This window comes from Plecotus auritus (assembly GCF_963455305.1).
Source record: "Plecotus auritus genome assembly, chromosome: 5".
Lineage (NCBI taxonomy): Eukaryota > Metazoa > Chordata > Mammalia > Chiroptera > Vespertilionidae > Plecotus > Plecotus auritus.
This window is the reverse complement of record NC_137776.1, coordinates 90,416,256-90,434,321: the sequence shown is the minus strand read 5'-3', so window position 1 is coordinate 90,434,321 and position 18,066 is coordinate 90,416,256. Positions and strand designations below refer to the sequence as shown.

The 18,066-nt window shown below is 38.8% G+C and overlaps 1 protein-coding gene across 3 annotated transcripts in view; it reads right to left on the bottom strand.

The window, feature by feature from the left end:
- PTPN4 (protein tyrosine phosphatase non-receptor type 4) overlaps positions 1–18,066 on the bottom strand; it is a 238,741-nt gene that overhangs the window by 36,816 nt on the left and 183,859 nt on the right. For all 3 annotated transcript variants that reach the window (XM_080669872.1, XM_080669870.1, XM_080669871.1), the window contains 3 exons: positions 14,947–15,106; positions 6,365–6,448; positions 6,226–6,282 (listed from right to left, as the gene is read on the bottom strand). In XM_080669872.1, the coding sequence (XP_080525998.1) occupies positions 6,226–6,282; positions 6,365–6,448; positions 14,947–15,106 (301 nt within the window). The remainder of the gene's footprint in view (positions 1–6,225; positions 6,283–6,364; positions 6,449–14,946; positions 15,107–18,066) is intronic.

The window sequence follows — 18,066 nt, the reverse complement described above, 5'->3', positions numbered from 1 at the left end:
GGGCTAGTTTTACTATTTCTCATTTCCCTAACATTTATAAGGGAAAGTAAGAGACATTTTTTTTTTATTAAATAAACCTTTATTCAGATTATTACAATTATTTCTCCTTTTTCCCCCCATAGCTCCCCTCCAGCCAGTTCCCACCCCACCTTCTGCCCTTACCTCCCCGCCAATGTCCTCATCCATAGGTGTATGATTTTTGTCCAGTCACTTCATGAACCCCCCATACCCCTTTCCCCCTGAGAATTATCAGTCCACTCCCTTTCTATGCCCCTGATTCTATTATATTCACCAGATTATTCTGTTCCTCAGGTTTTTAATTCACTTGATTTTTAGGTTCACTTGTTGAGAGATATGTATTTGTTGTTCATAATTTTTATCTTTACTTTTTTCTTCTTCCTCTTCTTTAAGAATACCTTTCAGCATTTCATATAATACTGGTTTGGTGGTGATGAACTCCTTCAGCTTTTTCTTATCTGTGAAGCTCTTTATCTGCCCTTCAATTCTGAATGATAGCTTTGCTGGGTAGAGTAATCTTGGTTGTAGGTTCTTGCTATTCATCACATTGAAAATTTCTTGCCACTCCCGTCTGGCCTGCATAGTTTCTGTTGAGAAATCAGCTGACAGTCGTATGGGTGCTCCCTTGTAAGTAATTAACTGTTTTTCTCTTGCTGCTTTTAATATTCTCTCTTTGTCTTTTGCTCTTGGCATTTTAATTATGATGTGTCTTGGTGTGGTCCTCTTTGGGTTCCTTTTGTTTGGGGTTCTGTGCGCTTCCTGGACTTGTAAGTCTATTTCTTTCATCAGGTGGGGGAAGTTTTCGGTCATTATTTCTTCAAATAGGTTTTCAGTATCTTGCTCTCTCTCTTCTTCTGGCACCCCCATAATTCTGATGTTGGTACGCTTGAAGTTGTCCCAGAGTCTTCTTACACTAACCTCTACTTTTTTGATTTTTTTTTCTTTTTGCTTTTCCGGTTGAGTGTTTTTTGCTTCTTTGTATTTCAATTCTTTGACTTGATTCTTGTGTTCCTCTAGTCTGTTGTTGGGTCTCTGTATAATATTTTTTATTTGAGTCAGTGTATATTTAATTTCTAGTTGGTCCTTTTTCATATCTTCGAGGGTCTCGTTATATTTATCGGCCTTTCCTAGGATATTCTTAAAAAGCCTTATAACCGTGGTTTTGAATTCTATATCCAGTCGTTTGTTTTCCTCCATTTCTTTCGTTTGTGATCTGATTCTTTGACGCTGCATTTTCACTGCTTCCCTGAGTTGGTAAGGTAGATTTGTGTGCTAGGTTTCCAATATGGCCCAGTGGGTCTGCCTCCCCAGTTCACCTGAGGTGGACACTCTTGGTGCACCCCTTTGTGGACTGTGTGTACAGCCTTGTTGTAATTAAGTCTTGATTGTTGTTGGTATCACTGGGAAGAATTGACCTCCAGGCCAGTTGGCTGTAAGGATCAGCTGTGTCTATGCTGGGAAAAGTTCGGTGCTGGAGACAGCCTTATAGGATTAGACTTGCCAAATTGCAATAGCCTCTGTGCTCAGCTTGGATGGGGTAGAGTCTCAGTCTTGGCTTCCCGTCAACCTTACCCTTGCGCGCACGTGCGCAAATTCAGACCTCCGCCTTCCCCGGCACCTGAGTCTCCGCCCGAGAGTCCAGACTCCCCCCGTAAGAGCGTGGGTCCCCAGGGGCTCGCCCGGAACTGGGGTTCAGTGCAGTCAGAACTGGGGTTCAGTGCGGTCGGGGGCTTCCTTCCCCCTTTCGCCTGAGAAAGTCAGCCAGGCTCTCAGCCACCCTTCCTCTCTGCGCGCACAAATACCCTTTGCCATACCTCCAATTCTCTTTGAGCTTTTCTCTTTCCTTCTAGTTGTAGAATTTTCACTCAGCCAGCTTTCCTGTGGTTTTGGATGGTGTCCGTTCTGTTTTTTAGTTGTAGTTTTGAAATTGTTGTGCGAGGCAGCAGTTTAGGTGCTTACCTATGCCGCCATCTTGGTTTCTCCAGTAAGAGACATTTTAATGAAAAATTTAAAGGTCTTAGAAACAACCATAATTTTCCCCATTAATTATCAAGGTCACTTTACATAGTTTCAGCTTGAATGGTCATTTTTATGGTCCTGTACTACTGTGCAAAGTGATGACTGCCTGTATTTTATTGAGAAAAATAAATAAATAATTCAAATAAAAGAGATAAACAGAAATATGGACAGCACATTTCAGGGACAGCAATAAGAAAGCACAGGAATAAAGTATGAAGGACGATAGGTCAGATACAGAAGTAAATGATGGGGTTGGACCTCACACAAAAAAAGGAACTTCCTGTTGCAAAAGCTTGAAGACTTGAAAACATGACTACTCAAATTCACTATAAACACAAAGTCAATAAAATCCAGCAAGATATATCATTAATGAAAAGAACCATATCCTCTACTGCTTATAAAATGTGTGCTCTGAGACACCCAAAACTCTGAAAATGGAGCAGATAGCTGCTCTGATTATAATAACAAAGAGCTGTGAAGATAAAAATGATATAAGTATACAAATTGTTAAAATCTGGAGAAATCAAATTTAAGGTTATGACCATTCTCTTCAGTTGCTTTTTTTCTCTCCTTCTTGTAGTGAAGCAGATGATAGTCATATACACCTTCTGTGTATTAGTAGTGTGATACTTGTATCAATTTGGTCCAAGTTTTTGTAAATGTCTTCAAGGTACCCAAATAGTGGTGAACTGGAAGATATTAATGGTACTGGGAGAAAAGGGTTATAGCGAAAAAAGTTATACTCTCACCTTACTTTGTGGATAGTATAGTTAATGAAAAGAGGAGGTAGTCTATGTGCTAAGGAGAAGATAGTTATGAATCTCTAACTGTACCTCCATATAGCCACTGATATTCCAAAGGATTGAGGCTAAAAGGGCAGTATTAACCAAAATGCTATATCTAACATGCAGAGATTTTTTTTTTTACCCATTATCATTGAAGAGAAAGAACTCTCTCATGCTTAATCTGCTTTTGTCAGTTATGTTTACAATTTTTTATTTGCATTTCATTCTGATCTGGAAAGTCCAGATGAACTGTATATTAAAATAAATTTTGTTGCAGAAACAGCTATTGGCTCAAAGATGATCACATTGGAACAAAAATTTGACGTTAATTGGGAATTATTTTATCCATTTCAGAAGGAGTACAATTAAAAAAACATGAAAATATTTAAAACTTTCCCCCCCGCCCCAATCACTTAAAATGAGGTTTCCAGGGGGAAGATTGTGATGGTCTCCAAATTAGTAAAATAAAATAAAAATAAACTTCTATTGTTTTAATTTGTACTAAATTCAGCTAATATATATGGAACACAGTTCTATGTGGCAAAAAAGAAAATTTTACCAATAATCTGTATAGCCTAAAAAGAAAATTTAGAGTCACAGAATTCTGTTTGGAAGTGAACCTGTCTATAGAATGTTCCCTGAACATCCTTGACTTAATTAATAACTATCCACATTCACTGCTCAGAAAAAAACAATTATTTCTTTTGTGTCATTCAACTGATTATTACAACTGGCATAATAAAAAGGTTTATTGCATTTTCTAATTATAAAAGCAATGCATGCTCACTGTCATGATCTATTAAAAAAGAAATATAGAAGAAAGTGATTAATACCAGTAATTCCACTACTTGGATGAAACATTGTTAACCTTTTAAGCATGTATCCAGACTTTTTAGTACACATAATTCACATTTTAAAAAACTGGATCAAATATAAACGTAGAATTGTAATACTATTTTTTTGTAATATCTTCCTATGAACATATCTGCATACTAGTATAGAGCTACATCATCCTTTACAATAACTGCAAAGCAACACATAATGTATTTCACCAGCTCTAATGATGTACATTTGATTTGCCCTTGATTTTTGACTGTTATAAACAGTACTACAGTGAACATCCTTGTATATCATTTGTTCCCTAGCGCAACTGTTTCATTAGAGGCCATTCATTGTCAGGTCAAAAGATATATATTTAAGTTGTAATTAAAATTTTTGTTTTTAGCTAAGTTATACATTACATAGTTTAAAAAGTTGACTAGAGCTGAAAGATTAAGACCAGAAACCATTTGTGTTCTTCCCTCCCATTCCCCCCTCTCTAGAGTCACCTTCTTTCAACATCTTAGCTACATCTTTTGTGTTTATCTCAGTAACTCCACATATCTCCCCCATTTTTTCTTTAGTTTTCTATGTTAGACATTATCTATCTTACTACTTGATCAGAATTTAGCAGCCTTTTATCTCTTCATCTGCAGTCTGAAACATATACAGTTATCATTAAATATATACTAAATAAATAATTTTGGACTATTTTTCCCATCTTTGCCCCCATCCTTCATATGCACAGTGGATTCAAGAGTAATTTTATACATTGTATCCCTGTCCTGTCCCCTCTGACCTCAAGATTGGTTTAAAAGAGGACATCTGACTCAAACTGGATCTGATTAGTTTATTTCCCAGAAGCCTGTAATTTTTACAGGCTTAATAGTTTTGGGTTGCTGAGCTGGTAACATGTAAATGTGGAAGTTACTAGTAGTCATATCCTACCATGTGGACTGAGGACAAAATAGCAGTAGCTATACAATTTTAATTTAGCAGAGATTTAGGAGTCGTAATTATATCTGAAGGCAGAGTGTGTCTGGTGGTGGTGATATTACAGGACTTGACCTGAAGCTGTCACTAAATACACTATTTTTATTCAGACTAATATATTTGAAGTGGCTTGAGAGATGTCGCAGATTCAGTGTACAAAATGGTTGGAACTGAGAGAAGAATGGGACATTCACATAAGAAATATAGTAAAAAGTAGAGAGTGACGGATGAGTTCTTTCTGGAGGTGTGACTGTGTTCCTGTGCTTGGTTTTATGAGACACCTATGTAGTAGCTCTATGTCTATTTTTTTTTGTTCTTGATGAAGCAGTAAAAACAATTAACTTAATCTCAATCCTTGAATATGCACCTTTTAATATATGACAAAATGAAACTGCACATAAAACACTTTTGCACCAAACTGAAGTATGATAGAGTCTAAGGAGAAGCTGTAGTTATGTTGACAGGGATATTCTATAAGTAAATGCCCTATTATTTGCAACCAACCAAGTCCTTCAAAATCAAAACCATATATTATGATATCCTTAATTAATCCTGACTCTGATCTTCAAACTAACTTTGAGGTAGCTGCAAAGCACCAAAAAAGACATAACTTACCTCTTTATCTCAAGCTGCTGATTTATATACCTTTCTTAGGGGCAGGGAGATAGTTAAATGATAAAGGGTGCTGACTGAAAAGTCCTTGAAGACCATTTAGGTAAAGTAGGCAACAACATAAATGTAAATCTGAAAGCCATATTTGCTGCATGGAAGAGCAATAAAGATAATGCAGCCATAATTAATTAAGAGTTGTCCTTATGATGAGCATGAAGTTCATGAGTGCTGAACTAAATAATGGAAAACAGAAGAAGTCATCATAATGGGTACCTAAAATATTTTCTCCCTTTCTGTTTAGAATGTTCATAATAAAAAGTTTAAAAATTGTACTTATAAGAAAAAAATAATCACTGGTACTATTTATATTTAAACTAAGTTTTTTTAAACATAAGAAGGCAAGTAGAATATAAATAAACAATTCTAAATGAAAAAACAAGCCAAAAAAAAAAACAACAAATAAAAAATATACCTCCTGTCTACATTTAAAAAAATCTATCTTTTTATTGATTTCAGAAAGGAAGGGAAAGGAAGAGAGATAGAAACATCAATGATAAGAGAAGATCATTGATCGGCTATCTCCTGCACGCCCCCCACTGGGGATCAAGCCTGCAACCAAGCATGTGTCTGACTAGGAATCAAACTGTGACCTCTTGGTTTATAGGTAGACACTCAACCTCTGAGCCACACCAGCTGGGCTCCTGTCTACATTTTGCTGTAAAAGGGGTTATTCTGATAGGATCTATTTACACTTTAGAAGCATTGAAAGTCATACACCAGCTTCTTTGTAAAAACAAGGATTTTAAAAACTCTTATAAACAGGGAATAAGTAAAAACTAACTTTTCAGCAATTTAAGATATCCAACCAACAACAGTAGATACTTGACAAATTAAAAGAATGATTATTTCCTTTTTAACTAATTAAAATAAGTACATATTCTTGAAAACAGGATTTACTTGGGAGATTTAGATAACTCACAGGTGTTCCTGGTGCTACTCGGGACACGATCACAGGCATCTTCTGATCATATCCTCCCTTAAAAACAGAGCAAATCAAATATTAGCAAAATAAACACATCTTAATTTAAAAACTGAGTACAATATAAATTTTAGATTACCTTTACATTGAAACCAAATCTTCCATTTTCATCAGGTTTCATTCTGATTAGAACAAGATTATCATGTGGAATACCACCATTAGGCTAAAAAGACAAATATAAATAACTTGTAATTTTCTTCACTTATAATCTATCCTTTACATACACATGAAGTATGCTTTTTTGTATGTTGACATTATCTATAGTACATAAAGAATCAATATTTAAATTAAAATGTTAACTCAGAAAAGTACATTTTGAATAACAGGTCTTACGGAATGGCATGTTACCCCAACTAGATCTATTTTCTCATGCTTTTGTGCCACCCCATGCTAGACTATATAAGTGCCAAAAGAGACAGGAGCTTTATCAATTATTATTTTTAAATTAATTCTTAGAGAGAGAGGAAGGGGAAGAAAGAAAGAAACATCAATTTGTTTTACCACTTATTTATGCATTTATTGGTTGATTTTGTATGTGTCCTGACTGGGGATTGAACCTGCAACCCTGGTGTATTAGGACGATGCTCTTAACCCACTGAGCTACCTGGCCAGGGCTTATCAATTAATTTTATGAATCGCAGTATCTCTATAACCTGGCTTAAAGCATTGCATGCAGCAAGTGCTCATAGTGTTACATGAATTCATGTTACTCTCTTTACTTTAAAAACCAGCCTTATTGAGATGTAATTCACATACTATTCACTTTACCCAATCAAGGTGCGTAATTCGATAATTTTTACTATAGTCACAGAGTTGTACAAACATCACTACAATTCAATTTTGGAACATTTTCATCACCTCCAAAAGAAATCCTGTATCTATAAGCAGTCATTCTCCAACCCCTCCCCCCATTCCCTAAGTTCTATTCAACTACAAATCTATTTTCTGTCTCTACAGATGTGATTATTCTGGACATTTCACTTATATAAAATTATATAGTACTAGAGGCCCGGTGCATGAAATTTGTGCGGGGGGGGGGGGGGAGGGGAAGGAGAGGGGTGTGTGTCCCTCAGCCCAGCCTTCACCCTCTCCAATCTGGGACATCTCTCTCACAATACAGGACTGCTGGCTCCCAACTGATCACCTGTCTGCCTGCCTGATTGCCCCTAACTGCTTCTGCCTGCCAGCCTGATCACCCCCTAACCACTCCCCTGCCAGCCTGATCGATGCCTAACTGCTCCCCTGCCAGCCCGATTGCCCCTAACTGCCCTCCCCCGCTGGCCTGGTTACCCCTAACTGTCCTCCCCTGCAGGCCTGGTCACCCCCAACTGCCCTCCCCTGCTGGCCTGGTCACCCCTAACTGCCCACCCTTGCCAACCTGGTTGCCCCCAACTGCCCTCCCCTGCAGGCCTGGGTCCCCCCCCCTCAACTGCCCTCCCCTGCTGGCCTGATTGCCCACAACTGCTCTCCCCTGCTGGCCATCTTGTGGTGGCTATCTTTGACCACATGGGGGTGGCCATCTTGTGTGTTGGATATTACCTCTTTATTATATATAGGATATGGTTATTTGTTATTGGCTTCTTTCACTTACCATGTTTTATGCCTGCTCTTTAAGGGTAAATATCTGGCTAATTCTTACTTATTCCTTCAAGACACAGCTCAGAGATGATCACTTCTGGAAGTCTTTCCTTAACCCCACAGCTGCATTAGTTATTTTTATATACTTGTAAATTCTCTATAACCACTTCTAATTATAGAACTTATATTGCCTTCAAATTGTCTTCCTACTTGCTTGCTCTAGATCCCATCTTCTCTTCCATACTCAACAATATTGCTATAGCAATTCTCTACCCTCCTGCCTTATCCATTTCCCTCATCCTCTGGGAAATACTCTTATTTCTCCCATTAAAACAACAACAACAACTCCTCTTCTTCGGATTTCACTTCCCCATTTAGCTACTGCCCTTTCTTTCCTTCCTCTTACTGCTAAACTTTTGTTTTGTTGTTGTTGATTACCTCTCACCCATTCACCCTCCCCCACCTTCTCTCTGAGATTCCGCACTCTTTTCCATGCTTCCATGTCTCTGGGTCCATTCCGTTCATCAGTTTATTTTGTTACTTAGATTCCACATATGAGTGTGATCATGTGATACTTGTCTTTCTCTAAATTTCTTGAAGTAGTGTTTCCATTTGCTGTCCCTTTCACTCCATCCTAGAGTTGAGTTTTCACCCCCAGCATTTCACCAAAACTGTTCCAATTACAGTCACCAGAGGTTTTCACATTGTTCCAGTGTTCAATTCTCAGTCCTCATCTTACTTGACTTACCAGTGGCATTTGACCAAGTTGATTATTCTCTCTGTGACTCTCTTCCCACCAGTCAGTTGACTACCTTTCTATCTGTGTCTCCTCAGTCGCTGTTTTATTTTATTTTTTTAATATCTACCTCCTGTTTATAATTTAGAGGGCCAAAGCTCAATTTCTAGAATCTCTTTTTTAGAAATCTATACACAACACAACTCCTTGGTGATTTCTTCCTAACTCATGGTTTAACATATTATCTATATACCATCAGTTTTCAATGTCACAACTCTAGCTTGAACCTCTCCCCTTCAACTCCAGAATCCCATCTCCAAATGGATTTCTAACAGACATCTCAAATTTAGCATGTCCAAAACTGAGCTCCTGATATTCCACCCATACCTGCTCTACCTGTAGTCTTTCAGATCTTAGTAAATGGAAATTTCACCTTTCTAGTTGTTCAGAGCAAAAACCTTGCTTCTATCCTTTTTTTAAAAAATAAATCTTTATTCAGATTATTACAATTGTTTCTACTTTTTCCCCCCATAGGTCCCCTCCACCTGGTTCCCACCCCACCTTCTGCCCTTACCCCCCTCCCACTGTCCTCATCCATAGGTGTATGATTTTTGTCCAGTCTCTTCATGAACCCCCCATACCCCTTTCCCCCTGAGAATTATCAGTCCACTCCCTTTCTATGCCCCTGATTCTATTATATTCACCAGATTATTCTGTTCCTCAGGTTTTTAATTCACTTGATTTTTAGGTTCACTTGTTGATAGATATGTATTTGTTGTTCATAATATTTATCTTTACTTTTTTCTTCTTCCTCTTCTTTAAGAATACCTTTCAGCATTTCATATAATACTGGTTTGGTGGTGATGAACTCCTTTAGCTTTTTCTTATCTGTGAAGCTCTTTATCTGCCCTCCAATTCTGAATGATAGCTTTGCTGGGTAGAGTAATCTTGGTTGTAGGTTCTTGCTATTCATCACATTGAAAATTTCTTGCCACTCCTGTCTGGCCTGCATAGTTTCTGTTGAGAAATCAGCTGACAGTCGTATGGGTGCTCCCTTGTAGGTAACTAACTGTTTTTCTCTTGCTGCTTTTAATATTCTCTCTTTGTCTTTTGCTCTTGGCATTTTAATTATGATGTGTCTTGGTGTGGTCCTCTTTGGGTTCCTTTTGTTTGGGGTTCTGTGCGCTTCCTGGACTTGTAAGTCTATTTTTTTCACCAGGTGGGGGAAGTTTTCGGTCATTATTTCTTCAAATAGGTTTTCAGTATCTTGCTCTCTCTCTTCTTCTGGCACCCCCATAATTCTGATGTTGGTACGCCTGAAGTTGTCCCAGAGTCTTCTTACACTATCTTCAACTTTTTGGATTTTTTTTTTTCTTTTTGCTTTTTTGGTTGAGTGTTTTTTGCTTCTTTGTATTTCAATTCTTTGACTTGATTCTTGTGTTCCTCTAGTCTGTTTTTGGGTCTCTGTATAATATTTTTTATTTGAGTCAGTGTATGTTTAATTTCTAGTTGGTCCTTTTTCATATCTTCAAGGGTCTCATTATATTTATCGGCCTTTTCTAGGATATTCTTGAAAAGCCTTATAACCGTGGTTTTGAATTCTATATCCAGTCGTTTGTTTTCTTCCATTTCTTTCGTTTGTGATCTGTTTCTTTGACACCGCATTTTCACTGCTTCCCTAAGTTGGTAGGGTAAATTTGTGTGCTAGGTTTCCTATATGGCCCAGTGGGTCGGCCTCCCCAGTTAACCTGAGGTGGACACTCTTGGTGCACCCCTTTGTGGACTGTGTGTACAGCCTTGTTGTAATTAAGTCTTGATTGTTGTTGGTATCACTGGGAGGAATTGACCTCCAGGCCAGTTGGCTGTAAGGATCAGCTGTGTCTATGCTGGGAGAAGTTCGGTGCTGGAGACAGCCTTATAGGTTTCTCCCTTGCTTCTATCCTTGATCTCTCTCTAGTACACCACATCTAATCCATCAGCATATTATGTTAGTTTTACTCTAAAAATATATCCAGAATACAGTCATGTCTTATTCCTTCTATGGCTACCACCCTGGTCCAAACCACCATTGCTTGCTTGAAATACTTCAATATGTTATAACAACTATCTCTACTACCCTGCTTTCAGGCTATTTTTAATAGAACAGCTAGAGTGAAACTGTTAAAACTTAAGTCACATTATGCTACTTCTCTCCTCAGATCTATATGTGCATTTGCTTCCTACCTCACTCAGGGTTTAAAACAAAGTCTTTATTTTATAAGACAAAGCTTTCAAGATCTGACCCTATTTGGAACCATCTCCTCCTCATTTGCTGATTTTGCTCTAGCACACTGACTTCCTTGATGTTCCTTGATTGTATCAGTCATACCCCTACCTTTGTACCTACCATTCCCTCAGCTTATCTACATGGCTTATCACTAAGTTCATTCTTGGCTATATTACCTAAAATTGTAACATTCTTGAAACTTCCTAGGCCTTCTGGCTTTATGTTTCTCCCTAGCATTTATAATATCTAATATGCTATATACTTAAATTATGTGCCTTGTTTACTATTTGTCTCGCCCTTATCCCCAGAATGTAAGTTCCTTGAAGGCAAGGTTTTTGGGGTTTTTTTTTTGTTTTTTTTGTTTTTTCCATAAATTCCTCAAAGCCCACAACAATGCATGGCATACAGCAGGTACTCAATAAAGACATGAATGAGGAGAAACCAAGATGGCGGCATAGGTAAGCACCTAAACTGCTGCCTCGCACAACAATTTCAAAAGTACAACTAAAAGACAGAACAGACACCATCCAGAACCACAGGAAAGCTGGCTGAGTGAAAATTCTACAACTAGAAGGAAAGAGAAAAGCTCACAGAGAATTGGAGGTACGGCAAAGGATCTTTGTGCGCGCAGAGAGGAAGGGCGGCTGAGAGCCTGGCTGACTTTCTCTGGCGGAAGGGGGAAGGAAGCCCCCGACCGCACTGAACCCCAGTTCTGACTGCACTGAACCCCAGTTCCAGGCGAGCCCCTGGGGACCCGCGCTCTTACGGGGGGGATCTGGAATCTCAGGCAGAGACTCGGGAGCCGGGGAAGGCAGAGGTCTGGGGGTGCGCACATGCCAGTGCGCACAAAGGCTGGGGAGGTTGCCACAGGCTTTCCCTAGTGGAAGGGAGTCAGAAGCTCCTGACTGGACTGAGCCCCAGTTCTGACTGTACTGAACCCCAGTTCCAGGCGAGCCCCTGGGGACCCACGCTCTTGTGGGGGGAGTCTGGACTCTCAGGCGGAGACTCGGGAGCCGGGAAAGGCAGAGGTCTGACGGCGCGCGTGTGTGCACAAGGGCAAGGCTGACGGGAAGCCAAGACTGTCTGCTCCGCCCTGAGACTCCACCCCATCCAAGCTGAGCACAGAGGCTATTGCAATTTGGCAAGTCTAATCCTATAAGGCTGTCTCCAGCACCGAACTTCTCCCAGCATAGACACAGCTGATCCTTACAGCCAACTGGCCTGGAGGTCAATTCCTCCCAGTGATACCAACAACAATCAAGACTTAATTACAACAAGGCTGTACACACAGTCCACAAAGGGGTGCACCAAGAGTGTCCACCTCAGGTTAACTGGGGAGGCAGACCCACTGGGCCATATAGGAAACCTAGCACACAAATCTACCCTATCAACTCAGGGAAGCAGTGAAAATGCGGTGTCAAAGAAACAGATCACAAACGAAAGAAATGGAGGAAACAAACGACTGGATATAGAATTCAAAACCACGGTTATAAGGCTTTTCAAGAATATCCTAGAAAAGTCCGATAAATATAACGAGACCCTCGAAGATATGAAAAAGGACCAACTAGAAATTAAATATACACTGACTGAAATAAAAAATATTATACAGAGACCCAACAACAGACTAGAGGAACACAGGAATCAAGTCAAAGCATTGAAATACAAAGAAGCAAAAAACACTCAACCGAAAAAGCAAAAAGAAAAAAAAAAAATCCAAAAAGTTGAAGATAGTGTAAGAAGACTCTGGGACAACTTCAAGCGTACCAACATCAGAATTATGGGGGTGCCAGAAGAAGAGAGAGAGCAAGATACTGAAAACCTATTTGGAGAAATAATGACCGAAAACTTCCCCCACCTGGTGAAAGAAATAGACTTACAAGTCCAGGAAGCGCACAGAACCCCAAACAAAAGGAATCCAAAGAGGACCACACCAAGACACATCATAATTAAAATGCCAAGAGCAAAAGACAAAGAGAGAATATTAAAAGCAGCAAGAGAAAAACAGTTAGTTACCTACAAGGGAGCACCCATACGACTGTCAGCTGATTTCTCAACAGAAACTATGCAGGCCAGACAGGAGTGGCAAGAAATTTTCAATGTGATGAATAGCAAGAACCTACAACCAAGATTACTCTACCCAGCAAAGCTATCATTCAGAATTGGAGGGCAGATAAAGAGCTTCACAGATAAGAAAAAGCTAAAGGAGTTCATCACCACCAAACCAGTATTATATGAAATGTTGAAAGGTATTCTTAAAGAAGAGGAAGAAGAAAAAAGTAAAGAGAAAAATTATGAACAACAAATATATATCTATCAACAAGTGAACCTAAAAATCAAGTGAATTAAAAACCTGAGGAACAGAATAATCTGGTGAATATAATAGAATCAGGGGCATAGAAAGGGAGTGGACTGATAATTCTCAGGGCGAAAGGGGTATGGGGGGGTTCATGAAGAGACTGGACAAAAATCATACACCTATGGATGAGGACAGTGGGGGGGAGGTAAGGGCAGAAGGTGGGATGGGAACCAGGTGGAGGGGAGCTATGGGGGGAAAAAGTAGAAACAATTTTAATAATCTGAATAAAGATTTATTAAAATAAAAAAAATTAATTAATTAATTAAAAAAAAACAATAAAACATCTTACTATTTATAAAAAAAAAAGACATGAATGAAAAATGCAACTACATTGTAGATTATTTAACAGCAGGGACCATGTCTTACTTGTCTCTGTATTCCTACTACCTACCAAAGTACCTTAGCACACAGAAAGATCTCAATAACTATGAACCAATGAATGAATGAATGATACAAAAGAATCACCACAGAGGTAACACTAAAGTTGCCATTTTGGTAAGGATTCTTCTCTTTTTGATGTGTCTATGGTGGATGAACAACAATAAGTGTGGGAGAATAGGGTAAGTGCATCTTGCCTTTCAACTTGACATAACGTGGGAGGGCCATAGGTAGAAAAACGAGAGGGCCACGTGTGCAATGGCTACCAGAAATTTCTGGCAGTGCCAAACTTGCTATGGAACCTCTTCTCCCTGCATCTTATTTTATTTCCTGATGTCCCTACTAAGTTTCCTGAAATATACCCATATTTTGTCTGTCCTTATCCTTCTTCATGAACACTGTGTATCCTTAAAATTTATTGATAATCTCACTTTTGGTTTATTTACATCTATCTAAAAAAGCAATAAAAATTCGTAATTAAGGGGATTTTAACTATTTACCATTTGTTGTGGTAAAAGCATGTTCTCTAAGGCAAAAGTACCAACATAATTCATAAATATAGTCAAAAGGTTGATGAAAATGATAGTCTATGCACTCAATGAATTATAATCAAGTTAATGGTATTTAATGAACTATTAGCATTTGTTCTAGAAATGTGTTTTACAAGACTAAAATCAACATACATTTATTAAGAATTAACGTCCAAAGCAATGAGCATTTTTATAAATGATGATAAAAGGAAATTCCAGTTAGGTTATATCATGTCATAATTTATGAGCAAACATATGATCCTATATAATAAAGAGGTAATATGCAAATTGACCCTCACACCCTCACAAGATGGCTGCCTATGACCAGGCCGGCAGGGGGGTTAGTGAGGGATGACCAAACGACTGAACAGCAGGCTGTGTGGGGTGACCAGGCGGGGGGTGGGGGGGGGTGGCGGGGGCAGTAAGAGGCAACCGGGGCGGCCAGTTAGGGATGATCAGGCCAGCACATAGAGGCAATGAGGGACGATCAGGCTGGCAGCGGGGGGAGGTGGGCAGTTAGGGGCAACCAGGTAGGCTAGGTGAGCAATTAGGAGCCAGTGGTCCAGGATTGTGAGAGCGATGTCCGACTGCCCGCTTAAGGGATTGGGCCTAAACCAGCAGTTGGACATCCCCTGAGGGGTCCTGGAATTGAGAGGGTGCAGGATGGGCTGAGGGGACCTCCCCATCCCATGCACAAATTTTGTGCACCGGGCCTCTAGTGAAAAAGAGAAAATGCTACAAACATGCTACTGTACAAAAATAACTTCATTTATGATTTAAAAATTTCAAAGAAGTAATGAGATTTGAAGCTACTTACAGTAGAATTTTCAGGGGAAGATGGAATATCAAATGCCTCGTTAATATGGTTTTCCAGATCTTGTTGAGAATGTGAATAATAAATTTGGTTCCAGCTGTTTTTCTTCGATTGTTTGGGTGGTAAAGCTGGAGGCTGCCCATCCCCAGGGGTCTCTTGTGATCTAGAAAGGAAAAAGGAAAAGAATGAATATTTTGGAAGTTGCTTCACAGAATTATTATTTTAAAAGCTAGAGTCAAGCAACTCAGATATTTACAATGTCTAGTAAGAGACAAACTTTAAATACCATATTGATTTGCAAATGCCACTGTTTAGTGAAATATTTTTACATTTGAAGTTTAAATAGCACATTTAATTTCCTACTTTATCAAATCCATAATCAATACTACATATAATAAAATCTATGTCAAGGGTATCCCTGTGAGGATATTTATATTAATCTACTATAACAGTGTATATACCTTTCCAAAAACCTTTTTAAAAGTTTTCAGTGCAGTTATACGAATAGCCAGGGAATAAGGCAGGCAAAGAGAAATCAGAACTGAGAGTTGAGCCATTCCATATGTAAAACAACTGGTAGTCTAGAGAAGTTAAATGGCCCAATTTATTTAGAAATAAAACATGATTAATGAAGGTAATGAACTCAATGCTGCAACAAGGATTAGAATCTGATTAAAAATGCTGAGATCACCAAAAAAGACAAAACTAAATGAGACCTTGTTAGAATATATAACTTAAGGGGGAAGATGTAAAAATCCAATTAACATTAGAGAACATAAGCCACAGTCTGTAACAGAAGGTATTGATTAAAAAAAAAAAAAAAAAAGCTAGGTATAATAGGGGAAGTTTCAAGGTAAAAATTGTAGCTTTTGAGAACAGAGAACAGACTGACAGTTGCCAGAGGTGAGAGGGGCTAGGGTACTGGGTGAAAAAGGTGAAGGGAATAAAAAGTACAAATTGGTAGTTGCAAAATAATCAAAGTACAGCATAGGGAATATAGTCAATAATACTGTAGTAACTATATATTGTGCCAGGTGGGTACTGAAAACATTGGGGGAAACACTTTGTAAAATACACTGAATGGCCAGATTATTATGATCTCTGAACACATAATAATCTGGCCACTCAGTGTATATCCTATATAATAAAAGGCTAATATGCAAATTGTCCCCTCGACCAGGAGTTTGACCAGCAGGCAGGCTGGCCGGACCCCACCCATGCACCGGGCCTCTAATACACACACACACACACACGCACACACACACTGAGTGGCTAGATTATTATGCGTTCAGAGATCATTATAATCTGGCCACTCAGTGTATATGATTTGTCTAACTACAATGCTGTATAACTGAAACTAATTCAAATAATATTGATGTGAACTGTAATTGAGTATAAAAAAAAATAAAAGTACAAGCACAGCGTGTTAACATTACTTGTGAATTTCTCACAAAGACCAGAAGGGAGAGCCAGTGGTTCAACCTGTATGCTAGAAGGCATGCATCCAGGAAGCTGAGGAGTTGAGGAGAACAGGCAAGGAGAAAATGGTCCTTGATAAGAGCACTGACCATCTCTGGGCTTATTATTTATCTCTGAGGTGGCAGGAGGTCCTTGGGGGAAAATAAAAGAATTACTGTCCATTGCTTAAGGACAGGTAAGAAGTTAATAGCTGCTGTGATACTCAGGAACATATTTTACTCAGTTTCTGTTTATTTTTGTTGACTAACAACATAGGCCTAAGATACAAGTTATAAGGCCTTGAGGAAGTAGAACTGTATTCGATTACATTGCTGTTCAAAAATCATTCTCCACCCTTCCCATTTGACATTAAGCTTGGCTGTATGACTTGCTCTGGCCAATATAATATGAATAGAAGTGGTATGCTTCTCCTTTTGAAAAGGAGCTTTAAGAAACAGCTCTGGACTCATTATGCTTCTCTTTTTCCTCAGCCATGATCAGCCACATCCCAAACAGGGGCTGGTGTCAGTCTGGGTCCTGGAATAAAAAAGACATGGGTCGAGGCAGTCGATCCATGATGTATATATGGTGTAAGAAAAAAATAATCTGTGTTGCAAGTCACTGTAAGTGGGGTAATTTGCTATAGTATAGCATACTTTAGCTCAAGATAACTAATACACAGATTACTGCCACAGTGGCCCTTAGATACATATGCTCTTCCTTGGTAGAGAAGCTGTGAACTTAGAGGCTTGCTGCTAAATACCTGGTGACTATTAGTAGGGAACTAAAAATCTGATTAGTGCCAAGGAAGTCAGAGGGATTAATAATGTATGGTGTAACTCTATGTCCTCCAGGGAGGGTTCCCTAATGAGAATTATAGTCCTTCTGAAATTGTATAAGCCACTATAAAATATAATAATTAAAAAAGTAGGTAAATAAGAATGCCCACTCAGTCTAACTTTCTACAAAGAAGTCTGCAGAGCATAAAATGCTCTCAATTCTGATAATCCTGTAATACTGCATCAGAGAATATACCTCTCCTTTTTAGCAAAAGCTTCTTAGAAGTCTATCCTGATGGCCAGGGATTCCAGATATCAAACATACTAGTTTTTATTCTATTAGTTTTAACTGTTAAGAAACCATGCCTCTAAGATTCAATACAATCTAATGCTGTGGGTCCAAAAAAATGTTCCCACAGATTAGAATATAGACATGGATGCTGTGCTACAAGGGATTAAGAAAGATGAAGATGGACATCACTTGGCAGAGCCTTACAGATGTGACATTTCTAAAAAGCAGATTGAAAGCCTCCAAGACTTTACAAAAACCTGAAGTCTCTGGATTCCACATATTTCGATCGATAGGTCTCATTCCTTACTTAGGCAAGGTGAAGAGAAATTTTTCCTAATTTTGTATTCAGCTGTCATACTCAGGAAGCATTTAGCTTCAAACTAAAAGTCTATAGGGAAGAGTGTAAGGGCTGAGATCAGACAGGAATGGAGTCAGAGTGACTTTCTTTATTCTTGGTCCACTAATAGGCTAAATATAGTGCCAAAATATGGTACAGGGACAAACTGATGCCCAATCTGTAGTGTAACAGCTCAGTGAGCCAAACCTGGTGGGTCTGGGCATAACAATGGCGATGCTCAGTTATAAGAGAGGGAC